At 43.1% G+C, this 18,383-nt stretch overlaps 4 protein-coding genes across 8 annotated transcripts; 2 read left to right on the top strand and 2 right to left on the bottom strand.

The window, feature by feature from the left end:
• Window positions 1,731-4,863, top strand: LOC109725798 (thioredoxin reductase NTRB-like). Its single transcript, XM_020255160.1, has 2 exons — window positions 1,731-3,203; window positions 4,419-4,863. Exons 1-2 carry the CDS (start codon window positions 1,991-1,993, stop codon window positions 4,487-4,489), a joined length of 1,284 nt encoding a protein of 427 aa, XP_020110749.1. The 5' UTR covers window positions 1,731-1,990; the 3' UTR covers window positions 4,490-4,863.
• LOC109725797 (heat shock 70 kDa protein, mitochondrial-like) lies at window positions 5,712-9,353 on the top strand. The gene is made up of 5 exons (XM_020255159.1): window positions 5,712-6,049; window positions 6,694-6,770; window positions 6,875-6,953; window positions 7,214-7,780; window positions 7,863-9,353. Exons 1-5 carry the CDS (start codon window positions 5,969-5,971, stop codon window positions 9,114-9,116), a joined length of 2,058 nt encoding a protein of 685 aa, XP_020110748.1. The 5' UTR covers window positions 5,712-5,968; the 3' UTR covers window positions 9,117-9,353.
• LOC109725799 (splicing factor U2af small subunit B-like) lies at window positions 10,778-12,840 on the bottom strand. 5 transcript variants are annotated; one of them, XM_020255161.1, is made up of 3 exons: window positions 12,748-12,840; window positions 12,591-12,650; window positions 10,778-12,332 (listed from the first exon to the last, which is right to left on the bottom strand). In XM_020255161.1, exon 3 carries the CDS (start codon window positions 11,858-11,860, stop codon window positions 11,051-11,053), a length of 810 nt encoding a protein of 269 aa, XP_020110750.1. In that variant the 5' UTR covers window positions 11,861-12,332; window positions 12,591-12,650; window positions 12,748-12,840; the 3' UTR covers window positions 10,778-11,050. The 5 variants fall into 5 exon arrangements, with proteins under 5 accessions (XP_020110750.1, XP_020110754.1, XP_020110751.1 ...); XM_020255165.1 differs by having other exon boundaries at window positions 10,778-11,902; XM_020255162.1 differs by having other exon boundaries at window positions 10,778-12,650.
• On the bottom strand, window positions 14,084-16,666 carry LOC109725485 (cyclin-dependent kinase B2-1-like). Its single transcript, XM_020254689.1, has 8 exons — window positions 16,139-16,666; window positions 15,610-15,751; window positions 15,374-15,435; window positions 15,163-15,274; window positions 14,963-15,056; window positions 14,808-14,877; window positions 14,570-14,708; window positions 14,084-14,451 (listed from the first exon to the last, which is right to left on the bottom strand). Exons 1-8 carry the CDS (start codon window positions 16,375-16,377, stop codon window positions 14,359-14,361), a joined length of 951 nt encoding a protein of 316 aa, XP_020110278.1. The 5' UTR covers window positions 16,378-16,666; the 3' UTR covers window positions 14,084-14,358.

Here is an 18,383-nt window from a genome sequence, read left to right as displayed (position 1 = left end):
TTTAGTTGTAAATTAGATAATAACAGTCAAAAAATCACACATTGCTTCTATCCACACTATTTTGACTTTTCATTAAGCATGCGAAAAAAAAAGATACAAAAAAGATGAAAAAATGCTCATACTACTACTCACTGTTTCTATGTGTGAGTACGACGGTCAACGGTAAGACTAGATTCTAATGTACCGCAAAGGGATAAAAACAGAATACATAATTTTGAGCACTAAAATCAAAATAGTATAAAAAAGAACTCGCCGGGAATTAATATTTTTTTTCTTCTAAAAACAGCTAATTAAATTATTATTACATAAATGACGCCGAATGCTGCAACATAAAAAAAAAAAACTATGTTATATGTAGATGTAGATGATACTTTTTAATCAATAATCAATAATCAATAATTATTTATTAAGCTAATCCTACCGTACCTTAAAAAAGTCGGTTAGTCCAAAGGGCGTTTCCAAAGAATCAAAACTACCCTTGTTTCGTGTTCCTGCACTGCACCTCCAATTTTCAAATGTCCTCAAAAAAAGCTGTAACCGTCTTGATTACCACACTCCTCATATTGAACGAGTAAAAAGAAGAGGAGGAGGAGGAGGAGGAGGAGGAAGAAGACGAGGAAGAAAAAGAAGAACTGGGGGACGGAGCCCAAAGGAACGGAATAAGAAATATGGCTGATCAAAGCTGCAGCAGAGTAAGACGAAGATGGTGCCGCCGGATTAGAGTGGTCGGACTACACGCCAAGCTCCTTACTCTATTCCGTCTATTGCGTCGGTGGCTGGTCAGCAAAGGCTTGATGGGAAGCTGTTCAAGGAACTGCAGCGGCCGTAGAAACACCAGAAGAAGCGGAAGGGGTTTGGCGACGGCGGGACTGCGACAGGAATATTATAGTTTGCCATCTTGCAGGAGGTCCAATTCATTCTACGCCGAGGCCATTGCCGACTGCTTGGAGTTCATTAAGAGGACTACGGTTTCATCACCAAACGGAAACATTTTTGTTTGATATATATGGTTATTCGTGGTATATGGAATACTTTGTTTGGTTCTGATTTGTTTCCTTTTGGTTCCTACAATTATTAGTTGTAAATTTTCTTTTTAATTTTCCTCTTGGGGATCTGCGGTTGTGTTTAATAGAAATTGTGCCGAAATTTAAAAGGTAGATAGCTAGGAGAGTCCGAAGTTTTCTTTCTTTCTTTTTTTTTTCACTGTGAGGAACATATATATGGTGCCACTAACAAAATTGGATAAACATGGACAAAATATGAGGCGCTGCCGCTACAATCTTCTTGGTTTTGATGTCTTAGAATAAAATGACAGGATGGATGAGTAGCATCTAATCCCTCTTACGCAACGTTTTACAAGGTAGTCTCTCACAGAGTATTTATCCTTAAGTGCTTGAATACATAAGATCCCAAAGACACTGATATGAACACTGCATGTTAGCCAGTTGACGTGGGGTTTTCTGAACATACATAACCAAAATTTTCTCCTAATTAACCTAATGCCCACCGGCAAGTCCCAGAAGATTTATCAAACAATGGAGAACAACTAAACGAATTCCCTTTTGACAGATATTCTCTGCTTTATGGTTATTCATGGAAATGTATCCTATACCTAGCTTGCGGTTCGAAAATTTCACTTGCACCCCTCCGCAAACCTTCTTCTCGTCTCAAGTATCCCTTTGACCTGCATATCGAAAATGCATTCTATTCCCAAGATCCGTACTCCTGCAATTTCTATCGAAACCAATCAGCTTGCTGGCTTGTAGATTTTTCTAATTTGCGCTCTCCGATCGACGGCCTAACGCTTTATACAGATACTACGCCAAGTGTATTGTATAGTCTAAATCCTTATAGGGGAGAAGGTAAAATTTACACACACATTTGGCCTGGGTACAACAGGCAGGATTTGTGGGTCGCCCAGAAGCCACACACCCCGTCTGAACCCAAGCCCACAAGGCCCGCGGACTGATAAAAGCCCGCCTCACTATCAATGAAGCCGTTCCCGCCGCGGCGCCAAAAGAGGCGCCCGAAATTTCCCCGAAACGCGCCATCGTCGTCGTTAATAAGACGCTTGGTTGGATTCGTCCGATCCATGCCCCCGCGCTCCAAGCTCCTCGGCAGCCTCCTCCTCGTCCTCAGAAGAGGAAGAGGCAGTAGAGCCGCCTCCACCGCCGCCGCCCCTGGTTTTCCTCCTCAGGCGGCGCCTTTCGTCTCCTCACCGTCGTCGTCGTCCTCCTCCTCCTCCTCCGCCTCCGTCTCCATGGACTTGACCGACGGCGCGGCCGCCGCCCCCGCGGCGCCCCTCCGCACCCGGCTCTGCATCATCGGCAGCGGGCCGGCGGGCCACACGGCCGCGATCTACGCGGGGCGGGCGGAGCTGAAGCCCGTGCTCTTCGAGGGGTGGATGGCGAACGACGTCGCCCCGGGGGGCCAGCTCACCACCACCACCGACGTCGAGAACTTCCCCGGCTTCCCCGAGGGCATCCTGGGGATCGAGCTCATGGACCGCTGCCGCGCCCAGTCCCTCCGCTTCGGCACCCGCATCCTCACCGAGACCGTCACCTCCGTCGACTTCGCCTCCCGCCCCTTCCGCGTCCTCTCCGGCTCCACCGCCGTCGAGGCCGACGCCGTCGTCGTCGCCACCGGCGCCGTCGCCCGCCGCCTCCGCTTTCCCGGCTCCGACCGCTACTGGAACCGCGGTATCTCCGCCTGCGCCGTGTGCGACGGCGCCGCCCCAATCTTCCGCAACCGCCCCATCGCCGTCGTCGGAGGCGGGGACTCCGCCATGGAGGAGGCCAACTTCCTCACCAAGTACGGCTCTAGGGTCTACATCGTGCACCGCCGCGACGCTTTCCGCGCCTCCAAGATCATGCAGGCCCGGGCGCTCGGAAACCCTAAGATCGAGGTCCTGTGGAACTCGGAGGTGGCGGAGGCCTACGGGGAGGGGGAGAGCGGGCCCCTCGCGGGGGTTAAGATCAGGAACGTCGTGACGGGCGAGATATCCGATCTCAAGGTCTCGGGGCTCTTCTTCGCGATCGGGCACGAGCCGGCCACCAAGTTCCTCGGAGGACAGCTGGAGCTCGACGCCGAAGGGTACGTGGTGACGAAGCCAGGGTCCACCCATACCAGCGTCAGAGGCGTGTTTGCCGCCGGCGACGTCCAGGACAAAAAGTATCGCCAGGCCGTCACCGCCGCCGGATCCGGTAAAAATCACACCTCGCTGCTCGTAAACAAAATCCTTCTTTCTCGTTACGGATTACAAAATCCTTCTTTCTGATGATATGTGGCTTCGTTACCTGCAATGATGCTATGTTACGACCCACATGATTGAAATTTAAAACGACGATACGGCGAACAAAGTTGCTTCCTCTGTCACAAGGATCACTAACACTGGCTCTAGAGTGGTTATTTCTTTTAACAATCCGTCTGAATTATCTATCACTTTACCATTTCGGGTCCAGGACCTCCGGGTTTTGATTGTATTCATTTAAGTTACCCAAGTAATATTCGTGTCAAAAATATGCTTTCCTGTTCTTACTTCTTACTGAAAATTTTATGCGTGCTTTCACACTTGAGCTGGCGAAGAAATATGGATACTGATAACCTTGGCTGCTAGCTGATTATGCGTCGGAACCATTTTCAGCATTCAGGCTGGCAAAGTATGTGCTCCAATAGTATGGTTTGAGCATGCAAGTGCGGTGTGCCGCATTCACTTGACTAAATGTTTGCACTGTTTGAGACTGCATCTTGGAGGATCCACACAAATAGAATAGTACCATCTAATAGCTAACAAGTTTAAACGAACTAAAAGCAAATTCCTTGCTGGCAATTCAGCATTCTTCAAATATTTCTTAATGAAGGTTTTTTTGGAAAGAGTACACCATCTGTGCTATCACTTAAATGATACTTTTTTTCCTCTTGCTATGATCACAACTATGATTTATTTACATCGTAGTTGACATATTGTCAATTGTTCCTCTAATTTGTCAACAAGATTATGTCATCCCTAGTTTAGTATATTTCTCTACAACCTCCGTATTCTCCTATCGTTTACCTTTACTGTGACTGTATGTTTGCTTCCTTTCCCTGAAGCCATGAATTTAGTTTTTGAGGTCTTTCTATGTGGATCTTCCATCATTCTTTGTGGTTGTTCGCAATTCCATTTTCTTACCATTAAGTGAGATTCCTCCTGCAACATTAGAACCAATCATTTTTTTTCCCCCTTCAGATAACTTGCCTCTCCATTTTATTACAAATTCCGAATATAATCATGCGTGGAATAGTGCACATTTACAGGTAATGGCTCAACTGCAGAAGTTGATTTTGTAATTTATTGACAAACAGTAAGATGTACTACTCAATATATGGTATGCTCTCGAGTAAGTGCTTCTGAACTGACCAAATGACATACATTGCAGGGTGCATGGCTGCTCTGGATGCTGAGCACTACCTGCAGGAGATCAGAGCTCAGGTTGAGAAGACTGATTGACTATCCTTACTAGATGAACTCTTGTCTCTTTGAAGATCCCATCAATGGCATTAAAGTCAAATCTTTGAAGTGAGGACCATTGCTGCAACAAGATGATGAACTTGGTGTTTTTGCCTTCTCTATGTTATAGATGCAGTTTAATTTATTATTGTTCTGTCCAGGTTTATCAAGCGTAACGATAACTTGGAAGTGTGAAACAACTATTCTTTTATCATGAAAATGTAACGCCTGTGGTGCTAATATTTGCTACTGCTAGATCTACTCTCTGCAGCACGGGTAATACTGGTATTTGCAAGTTAAATTGGTCCATTCAACTATTATTACAAGCATTTGAGATAAATGAGTATTAAGTGCTTTGATGTCTTTTACAACCATCATGATAGCTGTTGAGAAGAAGTTGAGTGCATCATTTTTGTACTAATTTTCTTTTGTCTCTTTCTTGGGCATCAACTGCGTGGATTCTCTGCGACGATTCTAGCATGTAAAAATTTCTTGTACATCATCAAAAGATGGATGATTTGTACTATGCTATCCCAGTTCTTATCCAACCATTAGATTACTGCCTTTTGTGGAGATCATCTTTGTCTTTTATGATGGATTGGGGTATGCGTGCGGTGAGCGCTTAGGTCAGAATCTGCACGGCGCCCTTCTCTCTATGTAGCTGTAGTTTTAAGGAAAGCTGGACTGCTAGTTTCTTCTCCCCATTGTCACAAAGTTGTTGCCTCAATGTTGCCCATTAGACGTCCTCAAAGCTATGGAATCTCTCTGCCTGAAGCCGACAATTAATGAGAAAAAATCAATCAACTTTTGCAACATGAATTTCTCAAAAAAAAAAAAAAAAAAAAAAACTTTTGCAACATGACCAGGCTTGAGCAAAACCTAGCCTAATCCAATTTAATCAGCCCAAATTATGGGTTGGTTGGGTTCGTATACGGCTGGACATAAAAAGGTGGAGACTCAAAACAATCTTACGCCACGCTCGAGCTTTCAACTTCTTTTGGTTGATTTAGCCTGGTCAAAACCGGCGACACGAATCCAAACTGACCCAAACTAAGCGCCGGAGTAAACTTGACTGGATCGAGCTATGCATGCCATAGCTGGAATCCGGCTAACCAACTTATGACTGGGGGGACCGGGGGCGATAGAAGCACGACTGCACGAGGCCGCCACTCCAAAGTCCAAACACCAATGAGAGACCCCAATTGGACGGACGCAGACGAACACAGCACGCTACACGCCTCTAGAAGCTTCTGCGGCTGGGTTGGCGCGGCCCATTAATTAAATACAAGAGTCAACAAGCGAGGGCCTTTCCCCTTCTCCAAGCCAACCCCAGAAGAGGGTTTTATCTATCTATACAGGGTTTTTGGTATTGTTTGTACTTTGTAGGTCTCCTCTTATCTCCTTCTCTTCCTCTGCAAAACCCTAATAAGTTATTGCGGCGGCTCGAGGGCTCGATCGCTTTCGCAGCAGCTATCTCCGATGGCGATCGGCTCCGTGCTCATCTCGCGGCTGAGCAGGTCCAGGCCCTTGGCCTCCGGCGTCTCCTCCGCCCTTTCTAAGGTCTCCTATCTCTCTCCCCTTTCGCTTGATCTTCATTGTTATCTCCTTTTGTTCTTGGCTTTGATCTGTCGTACGAGCTTCCCTTGTGCTCTTCGGCAACAATCTGATGAAAAGCGGCGGGCTTTATTCTCTTTGTATTCAATCTGGACGACTTGGGGAAAGCTTTTGAGCAGCAGCGTGTACTCTACTCTACTTCGCAATGAATAGGACAGTTTTCAAAATTATTTTTTTCTAGTTATCTGTATTGCGGTGTGATTATCTCTATTATTGTTTACTACTGCGGTAGGTTATTATGATTTTATCGGGTGATCCAAGTTCTATTTTTTATTCGTTCCCCCGTCGATACTTTTCCCCTTTTTTTTTGCGGTGTTCTCTGTTATGCATGTAGCGTAGTTTTTGAGAAGTGTGCCACACCCACACGACGGTAGAACACCCTTAGAATTAGAAGGACAGGAGGACATTAAGTTTCTAACATTGTATTGGTTAATGGTTAGTGAAGGCTGAGTTTTGGTGCACGCCCTTTATGCTAAGGCGAATGGAAAAGAATTGTGCTCCATTTTGTTTGCAAAGGTCGTTTGTAGGTTTGTTTAGACAATGTGAGGCAATACTTTGCTCACCTGCGCTATTTTTTCGTCTTCAATCAGGCATCTGTTCAGCTCAAACTGTTCAGCGGTTCCTCCCCGTTTGCCCCCAGATGGGGATCTATAGCAAGAGCTTTCAGGTATTTATGTTACAATCTAGTATGAGTTATTTTTCTTTCTTCTCCCGCAACTTCGTTACCTTTCCCACTCCTCTTACTTCATTCCATGGAACATTCATTTGTAGCTCAAAACCTGCTGGAGCGAATGTTATCGGGATCGATTTGGGAACTACAAATTCTTGTGTTTCAGTCATGGAGGGCAAGGTGTGATATACTCACCCTACTCACGTTTGCATCCAAATGTTTTGGATAAATTTTCTTTCTTTGTTCTTTTCTAATTAATAAGGTTCTTAGGAGCAATGCAGTAAGTATAATTTATTTATTGCTGAAAGGGGAAAATTAACGTCTTGTGTGATTTATATTTTCTAAATCTCAATTCTATAGGTTCCAGAGAATTAATCTCTAAATTAATTTGTATTCGTCCTTTCACAAATTGATGAAAAACCTTGGATTCTTCCGTACAGACGCCCAAGGTGATCGAGAATGCTGAAGGTGCAAGGACGACACCTTCTGTCGTTGCTATTAATCCGAAGGGTGAACTCCTAGTGGGTACCCCTGCAAAGCGCCAGGCTGTGACGAACCCAACAAACACTGTATTCGGCACCAAACGCTTGATCGGAAGAAGGTTTGATGACCCACAAACTCAGAAGGAACTAAAAATGGTGCCCTATAAAATTGTGAAGGCCCCAAATGGAGATGCTTGGGTGGAGATGAATGGGCAACAGTACTCACCCAGTCAGATTGGTGCATTCGTCCTCACCAAGATGAAGGAAACAGCAGAGGCCTACTTAGGTAAATCTGTCTCAAAGGCTGTTATTACTGTCCCAGCTTATTTCAATGATGCTCAGCGACAAGCTACTAAGGATGCTGGGAGAATTGCTGGATTAGAAGTACTAAGGATTATCAATGAACCCACTGCTGCTGCCCTTTCATATGGAATGAACAACAAGGAGGGTTTAATTGCTGTTTTTGATTTGGGCGGTGGTACTTTTGATGTGTCGATTCTTGAGATCTCCAATGGAGTTTTTGAGGTAATAATTTCCTTCTCGATTACTTCTACACTTTACTATTGTTACATTTCCATTCTTAAGCATGATTTGATATTGTTTTCAGGTCAAAGCCACCAACGGTGATACATTCCTTGGTGGTGAGGACTTTGATGGAGCATTGCTTGACTACTTGGTTAGCGAATTCAAGAGGACGGATAACATTGACCTATCCAAAGACAAATTGGCCTTGCAAAGGCTGAGAGAAGCCGCTGAGAAGGCAAAGGTGGAGCTCTCATCAACCACGCAAACAGAAATAAACCTGCCGTTCATTACTGCCGACGCTTCTGGTGCAAAGCATTTCAATGTCACATTGACTCGTTCAAAGTTTGAAGCTCTAGTCAGTCATTTGATTGAGAGAACACGCATCCCCTGTGAGAATTGCTTGAAGGACGCAGGCATCTCCGCGAAAGAAGTTGATGAAGTTCTACTAGTTGGTGGGATGACTAGGGTTCCAAAGGTTCAAGGAATTGTTCAGGAAATTTTCAGGAAAGCCCCCAGCAAGGGTGTGAACCCTGACGAAGCGGTTGCGATGGGAGCTGCCATACAAGGCGGAATTTTGAGGGGTGATGTTAAAGAGCTACTCCTGCTGGATGTAACACCACTATCTCTTGGAATTGAAACTCTTGGAGGGATATTCACCAGGCTCATTAATCGGAATACCACCATCCCGACTAAGAAGAGCCAGGTGTTTTCGACAGCAGCTGATAACCAGACCCAAGTGGGGGTTAGGGTTCTTCAAGGTGAGAGGGAGATGGCAGTGGATAATAAGCTTCTCGGTGAATTCCAGCTCGAAGGCATTCCTCCTGCTCCAAGAGGTATGCCTCAAATTGAAGTTACTTTCGATATCGACGCTAATGGGATAGTTAAGGTATCGGCCAAGGATAAGGCAACAGGGAAAGAGCAAGAGATCACTATAAGATCTTCGGGTGGTTTATCGGAGGAGGAGATTGAGAAGATGGTGAAGGAGGCAGAGCTGCACGCGCAGAAGGATCAGGAGAGGAAGGCGCTGATCGACATCAGGAATAGTGCTGATACCACTATTTATAGCATAGAGAAGAGCCTGGGAGAGTACAAGGAGAAGATCCCTTCGGATGTTGTTAAAGAGGTTGAGTTGGCTATCACTGATTTGAGGGCTGCAATGGGTCAAGATGATGTGGATAAAATCAAGGAGAAGATTGATTCTGCGAATAAGGCTGTATCCAAGATTGGGCAGCATATGCACCAGGGTGGCGGTGGTGATAGTGGTGGTAGTGGTAGTGCTGCTGGAGACGAGACTCCCGAAGCAGAATACAAGGAAGCTAAGGAAGCTAAGGTGTAGGCTTATATGGCATCTGGTCTGAATCTTTTTTCTTCTTATACTTAAAATTCATTTTGATGATTATCAGAGTTTGGTGATACGAAGAGTCTTTTAGAGGATTTCAGGAGGGGTAGATTCTTGTTTGCTTTTTCGTTTTTGTATTGTTACCTATCTAAACTTAGAGGACATGTTCTTCTTATTATTTATCGTTTTTGTTGTTGTTTACTTATAATTTAAGCTTTATTAGTTATCTTGTTATAATGGTGTTTAAATTGGTGCTCTGTTGGAAAACGAAGTTGTATCCTCAGGTAGCAGTGGCGGATGGGAATGCCTCGTTCTATCATAAAGGAGTGTTGAGTTCTTAATATTTCCCAGGAGACATATCGAACTGAGGTTGTGGATCTTTTATAGATTACATGAACAACATCGTTCAAATGGATCCTACACCTTGGGGGAATGTTTGGAGAACATGATGCACCCAGAAAATAATCAACAATATATCAAACACAAATAGAAAAAGATAACTTAATCCACGTTATTCTGCATCTCTAGTGTCCAGCAAGAACTCAGTATAACATGAAGCGGCACAATGATTCATGCTGTTCACTAGTATGGTGCATAAATGAGGGGATTCCACTACAACATTCAGGATAAGAGTTAGAATAGAAGCAATAACTTTGCACATAGATACACAATATAACCAATCTTCTCTCACAACACTAAACAAGTTCCAAGTTCCAACCCGGGAAAGGAAGAACGAGAAAGTTATACCAAACAGATGAAACTACAGATGATACTACGAAGGCCCGCGGCAATAGAATTACACAGTTATTGCAACCATAAACTATCATTTCAAACCCATCTTTAGGATAGTCTGCTTTTTTTATTGAAAAAATATTAAAAAAAATTGAGTTTACCTTGAAATTATGGAAGAATCAATGATGCACCTGATATTTCTGTAGCCCAAGAGTTTGATTGTTAATCACCATATTGTATACAAATATGGTTCTTATTTCTCCATCGTCCTTTTATTTCTCGGATCTAGTACATTGTCTAAAGCCCATACACCACGCATTACTACATACATAAATATATAAAGACTTCCTAAGTTCCTCATGTAGTTGTTTATACTATATACATAAACATATAAGACTTCCCAAGTTCCTTATGTAGTTGTTTATACAATAGAGTACTCCTTGGGTTTACAGGATAAAGACCAGCCTCTACAAACAATTTCACAAGAAGACCCAAAAATTACCCATGACTTGCCTAAACAAGTTCCCACAAACAGAATGTTTAGAAAAATGATTGGCTTATATAGAAGTAAATGATGAAACCACCATCAACCCAAGCAAGAGCTGAGCACAAGCTTTGCTCCAACAACTAAGAATTAGAGGAAAGTAGATGAAATTAAAGAATGGATTGCACTGAGATTAGGGAAAGTTAATGAAAACTGAAATCAACTGTAGAACACTATTTATTTGATTGGTTAGAAACTCCAAGCATCGAAGGTCATTTGCCGCACACCGTTTGTCACAAGATGCTAGGTTAAACAATATTCTACAATCTCCATCAATCAGCATTGCATTTACTCAAGTGTATAGCAGACAGGATAAATAGAGAGCGACCAGACAAGGAAGTCATAGGGAATATATGGTAAGGGACCAAATATGCTCAACAGATACACTGAAAGAGACCAAATACGATTGCATAAAGAAACTGGTTCTGTAGTACATGACCGATAGCAGAACTTAGACAGGAGTAGGTAAACCACAGTTTTAAGTAGTTATCCACCCAATGGATAAGAGAGACTATTTCAGAGGTGCAGGGCACAAATTAAAATGTCCCGACCATGGAGTTTCCACTACACAACAGAAAAAATCCAAACATAATTCTGGTCTGTGTCTTTGACAAATGGAAACCACAAATTAAAATAATCTAACCTCACTCACAAATCATGGCTGCTTCTCCTCTCTCTCACGATTCCACTGTTCTATCCGAGCTCTCCGCTCCTCACTACTCTCTCTAACTGGGCTCCTTGCCCTTCTAGGGCTCCCATGCCTCCTCCTTCCTCCATCTCCATCATACTTCCCATGCCTGTCTCCACTCTTCCGCCCGCTCCCCCGATCATGATCGCGGTGCTCCCTCCGATGATACGGGCTCCCACTACGACTCCTGCTCCTGCTTCTCCTAGACTTCCGGTACCGTCCGAATAACTTCCTCCTCAACTCCCTACCGATCTGCTTCACGTGCATGAAGTTGCAATACCCACCCCGATTGCAGCTGTTCTCCTCATACTGCCGGCATGTGGCCTCCCGGAAGTCAGTGACAGGAGAGAAGTCAACAATAATGGGTCGGCCTGAGTAAAACCGGCCCTGTAGGGCCCTCATGGCTGCGGCTGCTTGGTCTTCCTCCCTGAACTGGACATACACATTGCCGATCATATGGTCGGCAAGGTTATCGCAGATATTAAGGCTCTCGATCTCACCGAATTTGTTTAGTTCCTCGAAAATGTCCTCATAGAAGTCCTCAAAATGTTCTTGGAGCTTGCGGGACTCAATCGGCTGGCCCTGGGCATCAACACCTGGGGTGATCATGTCAGGACGCTGGTACATATTGGAGAGGAGGAGGGTCGGGGATATAGTTGGGCGGTTGTGGAGGCGGGAGCATCGGTCCCCATGGCGGCAAGCGCCAATCTTGAAGTAGAAGGGGCAGTTGACCCTGTCCTTCTCCGTACCGAAGATCGAAGCCAAGTGCTCAGCCATTGTTTAAGGGAAAGGAAGCAGATAATATAATCTCCACAAACCCTAAATGATTGAAGTGGTAATGTCAGAACATCGCTCGCTTACAAAAAGTTGGACCTTTTTCTATGAAACTAATAGTAAAAGAAGGAAAAGGGGGAGGGGAGCTTAGGTCATAATTTGCTTATTTGTCCCAGCTTCAGCAACAGCTTCTCCAAGGTAGAAGCCAGCAGCCTGGCAAATACAAATTCGAGAGCGGAAACAACGAGTTCTGTTCCCTGGAAACTAGAAGAAGCTCACAATAGAGGCTTTTGCTTCCAGCTGCTACTCAGAAGCTGTTAGGGGATATTCATGAAAATAAAACCGGCGTGATTGTTCAAAACAGCTCTCCTCGAAAAGAGCACTTCAGACACGAGCTGCTATCAGGCCAGACAGACCTCAAAATCGGATGTGCAAAGAAGCCCTAAGCGGTCGGCTACAGCGAGAATCGTAAATACTGCACGTTACGAGTAAACCGATCGAGTCGTCAATACTCAATAGCTTCCCCCAAAGCCCCCCTTTTAAAAAAATCTCTCCCCCCCTTTAAAAAAATCTCTATCTCTAGCTGTTTTCAAGTCAATAATCTGCAAAACGTCTTGAAACCCAAGTTAGGAGAAGAAAAGGATCAGAAAAAGACTAAAAAATTTGCGTTTTCCTCCCTGCAAAAAGACCATCCACACACGAATTTAAACATATAACATCGAATTTCACAAACCTAGGCTCCATTAGATAAGGGTTTGCAGATCCAGCGATCAAGCCCTAGCCCTAGCCCTAGCTATTGCATCGAATCAAACCATCAAAATTTCAGAAACAGAGCTTAGAGACAGAGAGAGAAGAAGAGAAGCAGATCGAGTAGGGGTGTTTTGGGGTACCTTGTGGCAGCGCCGGAGAGACGGGAAAACGGGGGTTGTTCCGTAGAACTTTAACGCTTGGCACGGCAATAAACTAGGCATGTAAAGTAGGCAAGCGTCGGCCCACATACGGAGCCCAACTACCGCCACTTGGGGTCTCTTTGGGCTAGTTGTTCCTATGGCCCAACAACGAAATTGGATGGCTTTGCAGTGTTCTGTTCTTAATTTTTCTTATAAATTGTTATTATTATTATTATTATTATTATTATTATAGTTACTACTGCTGCTGCTGCTGCTGCTGCTACTACTACTACTACTACTAATATTAATAATAAAATAGTTAAGTTTGGAAAAAAAAAAAAAGAGAAAAATTATATGGGAAACCTTCTGCATAAAGAGAGGCTAATAAATCAGTCATGATTGCTACAGCAACAGAAAGTTTTTCTCATGGATAGGCTTACAAACTCTTTTATTTACTTAGCTTTACGCCGCAATAAAAGCTAATTTATTAAACATGTTACTTTTGCTGCTTGTATTAAGAGAACTTCTGCCTAAGCCAGTCCAAACAGCTTCTTTATCTCTGCCGAACAGGCAACTTCTTTACTTTGATTAGCCAGATCAACCCAAAATCAGAGCTCACATTTGAAGCATCTATTTCTGGCTTCAACAAAAGGATATTTATTTACATCATTAACAAAAAGTCAGGGCTGCCGGGAATGACGCTTCTTAGATGGCTCTCACCAAAAGCTTATTTTACTCTAGCACCGGCCAACTTTCCTTCATGACCTCTAGACGTGCCAAATTGCATTGCAAGTTCACTCTTCTATGAAAGTCGATCGCTTGATAATAATGAGAGTACAATTTGACAGTGTATTATATTAACTTTTTTACGACCCCTGTTAAAGCATGAACAATATTCACAGAGTTGTCATGGGTTTTTCAATCCTCATTCTTAACCTTTTCTCTTTTGAGTTTCGGAAACTGCTGAGATTTCATGAATAGTTGACGAGTTTGCAGCAAGTAGAATCTCATACATAGTAGGAAAAGAACAAACCCTATTGACTGACCATCAAATACTGCAGATCGGAATTTCTATACGTGCATATTCATGACATAACACAGCATCACATTCATCACATTATAGCAGACCAAAGAATCATGAAACTGAAATCTCGATAGCAGACCTCATGTTAATAGTTGAGGCAATTTTCATCTCTCCAGAGAACATAAAAGAAAGTGTCTCACTCCCAACATCAAACAAAGTTACACTAAAAACATAACATGTTAATTGTGGAGGCAATTGTCGTCTCTCCAGAGAACATAAAAGAAAGTGTCTCACTCCCAACATCAAACAAAGTTACACTAAAAACATAACATGTTAATTGTGGAGGCAATTTTCGTCTCTCCAGAGAACATAAAAGAAAGTGTCTCACTCCCAACAACAAACCAAGTTACACTAAAAACATAACGAATTGAGGTTCCTTGAGGTAAAGTAATAGCAATGCTTGAGGAAAGCAAGTGACCAAACTGAGATCACATGAGTCACAATAGTGAGTAGGAGTTACTAGAACAGTTGCAACACCAAAAAGTACAAATATGGTGATGCCATGTTACTACACAGTTAGCAGTTTCTCAAGAGTATGCCTTGTTCACATCATTGAAGTACGGATGTTCCATTGCTTTCTTTGCAGAAATCCTCTTTGAAGGCTCATACTGCAACATTTTCTGCAAAACAAAATGAAGAACAATAGATATCAGATTTGAATAAATGGAAGCAGTCGATAGTATCAGCTCATAACTTAAGACAATTTAGATCCAAAATATTGCCATATTTGATGCTCACCAAGAGCAGATCAATCCCATCGGCATCGAGATTAGGAACAGCAGAGGAAAGACTCTTGGGGCTCCACTGAGGATACTCGTGCCAGTTTGCCAGTTTGCTTACTCCAGGCCACACTTTCTCATTTGGGGTACCTAATAACCTGCATCACCCAAATAAACCATAAATATACACAATTTTTTCGAATGTTTGAGCAGAAAGATAAAGAACTGGAAAAGGAGCCCAAAAAAAAAAAAAAAACCTGAAAATGTGCAGTAGCTGTTGCAATTCAGAGTCTCCAGGAAACAGTGCTTGGGTCGTAACCAGTTCAGCTATAATTTAGTATCAAAACACAAAAATTAGCTACCATTCATGGAGAAAACGATCTTTCTGTGAGAAAAATGCTTCCTTTCTTACCAAATATACAGCCAACAGACCACATATCAACCGGTGTTGAATAATGTGTGGCACCAAGGAGAATTTCAGGAGCTCTATACCACAGCGTCAGAATCTGCGACAGTGATGCTTAGTTAGCTGTAGTCTTGTGGAACAAGCCAAAAGGAGCTAGATGCTAAGTTCAAAGAAAACGCGAGTGAATATAGGAGAGCTTATTATACCTCGTGGGTGTATTTCTTGAGGGGGATAGTGAATGCTCTGCTAAGCCCGAGGTCGGCAATTTTGAGCATCATTGTCTTATTGTCCATCAAGAGATTGTGGGGCTTCAGATCCCTGCGATGATAAAGACATGGTTACAATTCATTAACAAGAGAGACCCGCTGTTCTTATCACGACCTAAAGGAGCCGCTGTAATGTTATAATATTTCGTACCTGTGGAGTACCCCACGACCATGGCAGAACGCGATGCCTTTGCAGAGCTGGTACATCAAAATCTGTAACAAGGAAATTATTGATATGGGTCTGAATTCACCTTATATGCATCGACGTACTGTTTTCTTCGATCTAATTAGCGAGAAGAGGTATTGAAAATAAATGTTTCTGATCACAGATTACTCATCATTGAGGCTGCGAGAAATGGATCGATGAAATAAATTGTGGGAACTTACCTTGACAGTTTTTGGTGGGATCATCTCGTGGGTCTGACGGAAGCTCCTGATGAACTTCTTGAGGTCGGTATCCATGAACTCGAAGACCAGATAGAGGATCGTCTTCCCTTCTTTGTTCTCGCCTTGTTTCAGATCCAACAGCCTATACATGTTAAGAGGCCAATATCAACACAGATCAGATCAGGGGAAAAATACGGAGGCTACTTGCGCGTTAAAGGGAAGGAACCGGAAAGGAAGAGCCTCTCAATATGCTTGCTCGGCAATATCACACAAGAAAAAAAAAAAATCAGACAAAAATTGCAAAAACATAAAAAAGAGGGTTGTCATTAAAAAAAAAAAAAGAAAAGAATCCAAGGAATCACCAGCCGATCCTATCAGCACAACACAAGAAGAGATGTGGGAACGGATCATGAGGCTGGCGGCAATGCCAGGAGCGAGAGAGGGGGGGGGAGGGATTGATTGACGGATGGAAGGGGTTTTTAGGGGGGGGCGGGGTAAGGGGAAGGGGAAGGGGAAGAGGGATGGAGACCTGACGACGTGGGGGGAGATGGAGAGCATGCGGAGGAGGGAGACCTCGCGGAGGGTGGTGGGAGGGACGCCCTCGTCGTCCTCGGGGAGCCGGGTCTTCTTGAGCGCCACGATCCTCCCCGTCGCCTTCTCCTTCGCCTTGTACACCTTCCCGTACGTCCCTTCCCCTACCTTCTCCAGCTTCTCGTACAGATCCATCGCCCGACCCTGACCCTGACCCTGACCCTGAACACGCGCCATTGCTCTCTTTCAAGATCTTCTCTTTCTCTCTCTCGCTCTATATCTAGAAATTGATGGAGGGGGGCGATCAAGTTTGGAAATGAAAGTTTTTTCAGAAAAAAAAAGAAAAAAGTTTTGCCGGAGATGGGGATGGGAATCCGGGTTTTAAACGTCAGCGCCGAGAGCCGTTGGGGTTTTCACTTTTAGGAGAGTTTGGCCGGGCGGTGCACCGGCGCCAGCAGCAACGGCTTTATCTTTTGAAAGTTCAAATTTCGAATCGCAACTCCCCGTTTCTGTTCTTTTGGGGCTGGGCTTTCTCTTTCTCTCAAACGCTTTGGATCTCTTGCTGTCAGTATTCCAGTGACAACATATGGGCTACCTAGGAATACATGTGCTAGGCCTCCATAATCTTCCAATTTGGGCTGACAAGTTTAATGCAGAGGAATAGGTCTAACATATTTGTTTTTGGCAGGACTCCACCCAATAATATGGCCCATGGCCCGACCCAGCACATACATCCTAAACTGGAAAAAAGTGGGAAAAAATAAACAGAAAAGGATGGAACAAATTTAGAAGATTTTCAAGTTCACTAAAGTGATTAATCAAACAAGGTGAAAAGATAATACAGATATTACATATCACACAATGGCTGAGCTCTTCCTGTTAATTTCGAGACGATAAAAGGCCTTAATCTAAAAAAAATAAAAAATAAAACTCTTAATGAGACACCATATTCATCTCTTATAGCGTGAAAATGAAAAGGAGAAAAAAAAAAGAGAAGAGGATGGCATGTTATCTCTTAAATGTGAAACTAGCCTAAAAGTGAACAATCCAATCATATCAAAACCTGCTTGAAATCAGTATTAGCTACATAACTACTAAAACTGACCTTGCTCTTAAGCAACTTTTCAAAGCTTTTCACCCATTTTTGTCAACCAGGATGAAATTCACCCAGTGCTTCACGAAGCTTTCGACTATTGTAAGCTGAAATCAAACTAGCTGCTACCTCAGAGTGTTTATCTTATACAACAAGTTTGGCTTGTACACTGCATGTTGTATTTTTATGCAAAACTTTGAGCAGCAAATCATGATTAAAAAATAATTGTAGTAGCTATAAGTTAACAAGAAAATTCAGTCATTTGAGACAGTTAAACTTAAGTCTCCGAAAATTAGAAGTCAGATATTAATGAACTAAAACAACCTATTGGTTTAATACAACATTTGAGATCATTGCAATATAGCTGTAGCAGAAAAGTTCTACCGACCTGGTTAACGTAGAGTGCGGCAGATAAAGCAACAAATTCAACAGGACCGCATCAGCATCTGTTATCAAAACTATCCCATGATTCCCATCTTTGAAAACTCAGGTAGTGATGCTAGTACTTTTAGTTCCTTGTTCAGATTTTCACCAGGAATTTGCTAGAATGAATACAAGGAACAGTAAAATTCAGGTGGATTAAGGGGAAAAAAAAGGCAGAATCCACTAGATGGATTATTAGGTGATAGCGCAAAGCGGGAGTACAAATGCATTATCAGAGGTGATTAGGTCTGACAATTCATTATCAGGAGTAATCACGAGCGAAGGGGGCGACCACCCGACGACGACAGTCGCCATTTTCCCTTTCTGAGCGAGGCCAAAGCTCTCCCTTCTTTCGCCTTCTTCTTCTCCTTCAGCTGCCTCCTGCTATCGTGCGCGGCGAAAATAGAAATTGGCGGAAAAGGGAAGGCGATGTTAGTCAATACTCAATACTCCATAATAGGGGTGCAATTCAGCTCACAGCTTGTGTTCGGTTTGAAATGAGCTCGAGATCGAATCGCTCGTTTAGTAAACAAGCCGAAACTGAATTTTTCGGCTCGTTTAATAAATGTGCCGAACACGAGCGGTTCGATAACAACTCGAATACAAATATTTTATATTTATATAATTTATATAATTTGTATTTATATATATAAATAAATAATTATATATATAATATATATTTTTATTATTTAATTTTTAGTAAAATAAAAATAAAAGGCGAGCTTAA

The sequence above is a fragment of the Ananas comosus genome, linkage group 20 (assembly GCF_001540865.1).
Source record: "Ananas comosus cultivar F153 linkage group 20, ASM154086v1, whole genome shotgun sequence".
NCBI classification, from domain to species: domain Eukaryota; kingdom Viridiplantae; phylum Streptophyta; class Magnoliopsida; order Poales; family Bromeliaceae; genus Ananas; species Ananas comosus.
Note: the sequence above shows the minus strand (reverse complement) of the source record. Positions and strands in the feature narration are given on the sequence as shown.